At 38.6% G+C, this 6,106-nt stretch overlaps 1 protein-coding gene across 1 annotated transcript in view; it reads left to right on the top strand.

Moving 5' to 3' along the window:
• The window catches only part of LOC104159780 (ran-binding protein 17-like), a gene marked incomplete at both ends in the record, with an annotated part of 54,382 nt that extends 48,632 nt beyond the window's left edge, over positions 1–5,750 (top strand). The window contains 2 exons of the mRNA XM_009697774.1: positions 4,499–4,665; positions 5,688–5,750. Of these exons, the coding sequence (XP_009696076.1) occupies positions 4,499–4,665; positions 5,688–5,750 (230 nt within the window). The remainder of the gene's footprint in view (positions 1–4,498; positions 4,666–5,687) is intronic.
• Between the last annotated feature and the right edge of the window lie 356 nt (positions 5,751–6,106).

Here is a 6,106-nt window from a genome sequence, read left to right as displayed (position 1 = left end):
ACATTTTCCACTTGTATTCTCTAGCTTTCCAAAACAATTTTTGATTCTGTCCAAATGCCTATGCAGCCCCTAATCTTTGTGAGTGCCTCTTGCACATTGACTAATACATACTTTCCATAATTAGTCAGCTGAAAAACACTTCTATTTTACTTTTCATGTTGAAGTGATAAAGTGATTGTTTTTCCTTAATATCATGTTTCTTAATACTGCATGTATCAAGAACTGATAATGATATCAGCCATTAAATTCCTCATTTGTGTTCAAGAAGTTTTATTTTTGTAGTGAATGGAATAATTTTCCATACTTTTATAATGATACATCCAAATGAACAGCTCTTTGATCAGTTTATAGCTCTTAATTTATTTATTTTTAATCATCTCAAGATTTAGTTACCTGTCACTGTGTTTTCTTAAGAGTCATTCTTCTAAACATTTTATCCCTTTAAAAATTTTGGTATTTGGGACATTACCAATTGTCAGACAGTGAAATACACATTTATTTCCTATGTGTTACTTGGTCACATACATCCTTCTGCTCTTGGAAAATGGGTAAGTAGATCCAAGCACTGGCTTGTTCACTGAATTATATCAGTGCCACACGAACATCTTGGAATAGTAGGGCTCAGGGCTATAAGCCATCTGAGGGGGAATTGTGTTTTAAACTGATTAGAACATACAGGTCATTTTCAGAAATGTTTATAAAAATGAAATAGCTGTCTTTTTATTTTGAAAATTAAATACCAAGAGATCACTTCTCTTTCACAGAAAAAAAGTACCTGACTTTTTTCTCTATTCCCTTTACATATGTGAAACCTTTGAGACTCTCATTGTTGTCAGCTGTAGGATAAACATTCCCCAAATCCTTATTTCTGAGGAGTGTTCATTCTGTTGCTGAGTAAATACCTTGCTTGATTCCACACTTTATAAACACTGTGAAAGAATATGTATTCCTTCTGAAATGCCTAGCTGTAAATCAGCTGTAATGGAAGCCCTCATCTAAGCTTTTATTGCGAGGATAAACACTCCAATAGTTCTCTTCTAAAGTGTTTACCTGGCTTTTTCACAGCTGACTCAGTGGATCAGAGCCTTTTAATGTAGTCTGCCTGGCATGTTGTCACTAATCTCTGCAAAGCTTTTCTAATTCTCATATGATTAATAGTATAGTATGCTATTCATTGAGGAAAAAGTAAAACATTTTTTCTGTCTTGCTGCCTAATTTAGATGTTAAATTGCTAAATCCATTTACTTTCCAGGTTTAGTCTCAAAGGCAAATAATGCCAGTATTGAACTGTAAGCAATTGATGGACAAGGAAAATACCACTTAATTCCCTCTCCTTGCTTTTATGTGAAAAACGAAGCAAAATCTTTTCATTTGCAGAGATTCAGTAATGTCATTGAACTGTTGAAAAATAATTCCCCATCAGCATGCTGTTGTCATACTGTAGAGACCAACAGGCATCCTCAAGTTGTTGGGGGGTTTTGCTGGCTTTTTAAAAATAATATAACCCATTCTAACATACATGCTCAACTTCCAGTTACTTGAGCTAGTAACTGACTGGAATTGCCTACATAAGGTGAAATCACGCAGATAATAAAAAAGTGCATGTAAAGTTAGCCCCTAAAACATGAAATGAATGCATACTGGCAAAGAAGAAACCAAAAGAACTAGTTGAATGTGATGGTGACTGGTGCCAGAGTCGTCATCCTTGTCCCCTGCCCACCACCAGCACCTGCCTTGCTGTCAAGTAAGTCCAGAGAGCTCAGTTTTGTTTGACAAAACTACTGAACTGTTACTGGATCCATGCTGACACGCGTGGAGCTGGTTTTGGCGTTTTCTGTAAGCACGGCCTGCTTGCTTCGTGATCCACATGGTTAGTTCACAGGTGATAGAACTGAGTTGACCAGAAGGGACAAACGTGGTTTGACTGCATTTTTCCTGATTATACCAAGCTTTTACCTTGGTTTCTTGTACAATTGTATCTGTATTCTGTCTTCACCCATTTCTTCTGTCCGTAGCCCAGAACTGGTAGCTCCTTGTTGCTCTTGTTTGCTCTATTTATTTGGTTGTCTTGGCTTGTCTCGCTAAGATTTAGTGAGAACACTATTCTGCTCCAGCACAAAGTTCCACATGCCCAGAAGAGTCGTTCAAGGGAGTTTGCTTGACGCTCCCTGTCTTTTATATCCTTGCAATCAAAAGGAAAAATGAGCATAGGGAAGCATATTTGATATATAGTTATGGGCAAATTTAAGTAGCTCTTAACACTCATATCAGATTCTCATGAGCAAATGATAGCATAGACCTGTCTGCTGTCCTGCTAAAATCACTTACTGTCGAATGTAAAATATCTACTTGTACAGTATCAGCATGTTTAGAACTACTGCTGTTTTGTAAACTGATGATAGTGATTTACTTTGTATTATTCAATTTAAAAAGAAATAGAGTTAAGCACTGGTTTAGAAATACAGCAGAGCCCTCCTATGAAATATGTATTTTCAAATCTCTCACTTGTTATTGATGGTGATTCAATTCCACCATGAATTGCATTTCTAGTTTATATGCAGGAGTGTTTTGGTTGAGAACATAATGAGTGCCAGATTCTGCAGTCTTTACTTTGGCAAGACTCATAACTTTGAACTCAGCTTTGTTCCGGCAATGTGTCTTAACATCGTGCCCTGTCAAATTGAGTCCTAGGAAGCTCACTGGTCCAGCGGAGCCAGAGTTGAGATGCTCCAGCTCGTTTCTGTGAGCCGTTAGATCGCTCTCAACTCCTGCTGCTAAGTCAGCTGGTTGCTTTGGAAGATCAAGTCTTAGGAGACCACTTGTATCTTCTTTGCCTGTAAATGTTTCTTCAATGTTTACTTCAAAACGCTCTTAGCAAAATACAATTACTTTTTAGATGGTGAAGGGTTAATAGTGTCAGCACAGAGCTTAAGGAGTTAAACAGACACAGATCAAAATACTTCAGTGTCTAGAGGGATGCGTTTAAATGAAAGCTGCAAGGTTGGCAGGCCTCCAAATTAGCATAGTTTAAAGAATTCAAGGTACATTTAATTGGATCCTTCTAATCCCTTTTCCCTCTGAATGAGCATTTTAACAGTTTAATTCCTTTTGCAACCCTCACACCTCCCTTACTCCAGTGGCCCATCTAAAATAAATAGTGTGAACTCTAGAAGGCCTAGAGAAGTTCTAGCTGGAGTCAGTGGCAACAGGATGGAGTCCTAAATGCTCCACTCATTTGGATCTGACATTTGAAGTTGCAGAGAACATCAGTTAGGGCTAAACCTTGCACCCAGCAGGTTAAGCCACTGCATGTATATAAGGAGCTTCACTTGGTGTTGGTATTGCGAGGAACCGGCAGTTGTTTAAACGTGTGACTCTGGCCAGGATGACAGAACCGGAGCTGGGAGGCAGCACAGTTGTAAATGTCTTAAGTCACGGCCACTGGTCCTGGGGCCAAGGAGTATCTCCGGTGTCAGGGCAGAAGGAGACAGCAGCTGGGCAGGGGGAAGGGTGCACCGCTGGTCTCAAGAGGCAGACGAGAGGAGCGTGCATGAGAGCCAAGGAGCAGTGGTACGCTGTTATCATCCTGCTGATGTATGGAAGCGAGCAGAATCCTCTTTCACAGCAGCGGCGCAGCAGGCAACACCTAGCAACAAAATAACTTACATAAATCAGACAGACATATTTACTCTGCAAATAGGTTTAAGCTTTTAATCTCCCTTACTTATAGAAACAGTAAGTAAAGATATGAAGTGGCTTTTGCTTGTGCTTTTCAGCAGTATCCTCCTTTGCTGTCATGCCTTTCAGTTTTGGGGACATTTATGAAGTATTTGGTGGGGACCGTTGTTGTGTTGTTGCCAGCCATATTTAATGTACTTTAACCTGCTTGAATTATTAGTTGATAATCAAAATGACTAATTGGCTGTTCTGTGATCACCCTTTTACTACCTTTAATGGCCCTTGTTCATTGTTTGCCACCTGACATTGACTGTAAGCTATTTGGGGCAGAGAAACATTGTGAAATACTACTTGAGAAAAACCTGGATAACAGCTCTACTTGATTTAACCTCGCCTTTCCAGTAAGCACATCAAAACAGGATTTTAGTTTCCAGGAATCTGGAGCCTTCCGAGTGTGAAACTGAATACCAGTAAAATGTCAGCCGTCATCCTGCACTTCCCAGTACACAGAGGGGCAACTGCATTCATACAGTTGTGAATGACATTCACTGGAGTTCGTAGGACCTTTAGTGCATGGAGCTATCCAGTTACTCAAAAGCAAAGGTTTAATACTGCTATGTGTTAATAAAAGCAGTTTTCAAAGCTAGTCAACTCATGTATCAAAAATAGACTTGTCGATGTGTATCGATTAGCCTAATGTCAAAGAGATTATGAAAGTTGAGCTCTTAATGACTATAAATAGCTCATAATGACTATAAAATGTCATGATTAATTATTATTTTATGGAAACGATTTCAAAACTGTTTCATTTTTTACACAGATACAATTGTCTCCTCCAGCTGTTGTGCTAGTTTAGACTACATTGTCACCTACCTCTTCAAGCACCTTGCAAAAGAAGGCAAGAAGACTCTAAGATGTAGAGAGATTTCACAGGACGGACAGAGGTTGCTTCATTTCATGCAGCAGAACCCAGAAATTCTACAGCAGGTGAATTAGCAGTCTTTTCGCGGGGGGTATTATTACATTTCTGAATGTTCTTGATTATTTTTTTTGTGGCACTGAACACCAGAGTAGCATTGACTATTTAGTAACAAACCAAACCTCCCTATGCTAGTATGCAGCCCTCGGTAGCTTCAGTTATGTTCTCATGACAACTGAAAACTGGAGATATTTTTTGTCATAGTGAAAAGTGTAGACACTATACCTGGCCATACAGTATCTTAAAACTTGGTGTTTCATTTTTGCTCATAAAAAGAGAGGTGTGAAATCATCAATACATTTCTATGGACAAATGGGAAGGAAAGCTCTCTAAAGTATTTTAAGAGTAAGAACAACAAAGTCTGGCATCGAAGCACACATTTTGGTAATGAAATGTGTAAATTGAATGGCTGTATGCTATCAAATTTGAATATTTTATTTTGCAGTAGGTGACTTGGTGGGATTTTTTTCTGTTAAAAGGTAAATACAATAGAAATTAAAAGTCAAGCTTCTGAAAAGGAAGTGGCCGCTGTGTTGCTTAGGAGAGATTTGCCCTTCCCAGCTCTGTCAGGTTTATCACAGCCCAAGTACATTACAGGGAGATGAGGATGTTCATAGCTGCATCTCCACATTTGCTCTATGACACATTCCCTTAAAATCTCATTAAACTATTTGAAAACACATATTTACAAGAATCTCTGGATTCCTAATGCAGTTACAAGGATGCCATATTAGGAGACGTGTTTCACAGGTCTAGAGGCTTTTAAGGAAAACGGAAGTTATTAACAAAATGCAAATGACTAGTGTGGTCGTCTTTGTGTTCCCTAATAGGTACGCTGTCATTTGGAAAAAGCCTGGCATACAGTCACCACAGTTATTGTTGTCATTTGTTTACTGTTCTAATTGAAGGTGAAAAGTAACTAATGGCAGCTAATATATTCCTGGCAGTATATAGCGTATTGTGAGAATATTAATGGTGTTTATTATTGACATCATTATAAGAATATGATGATTCCCTTGTCATATTACAGGTTCTTATGTTTGACTTGCCTAATAGGGGTTTCGTGGAAACTAGCAATGAAGTCAGCACTTGGGTATGTCAGATTGCTCAGTATTGTACTGTGCGTGCAACGATTCGAACATAAAGGACAGAACAGCCACCTGGGCTCTGGACTTTCCTGCATTTGTGGCAATCTCGATGTAATACTTTGTCTGTTAATATGCAGTAATCTTTCACTTCACAGCATATGACTAGGCGGTGATCTGTCTTTATTAACTTCAGATTCTGCAGAATACGTTGTATTTATTTTGAATGCAGGCTTTCACATACTCTTTTAAATATTAATGGCTGGTCTCCAGTAGTCAGCATAAATATGATTTGCATTAGCACTAGTCATATCATATTGAGTGCCTCTGATGTCAACTACTCAGTGTACTAATATCTGACATC

Source organism: Cariama cristata, unplaced genomic scaffold (assembly GCF_000690535.1).
Source record: "Cariama cristata isolate BGI_N322 unplaced genomic scaffold, ASM69053v1 scaffold10523, whole genome shotgun sequence".
NCBI classification, from domain to species: Eukaryota; Metazoa; Chordata; class Aves; order Cariamiformes; family Cariamidae; genus Cariama; species Cariama cristata.
Note: the sequence above shows the minus strand (reverse complement) of the source record. Positions and strands in the feature narration are given on the sequence as shown.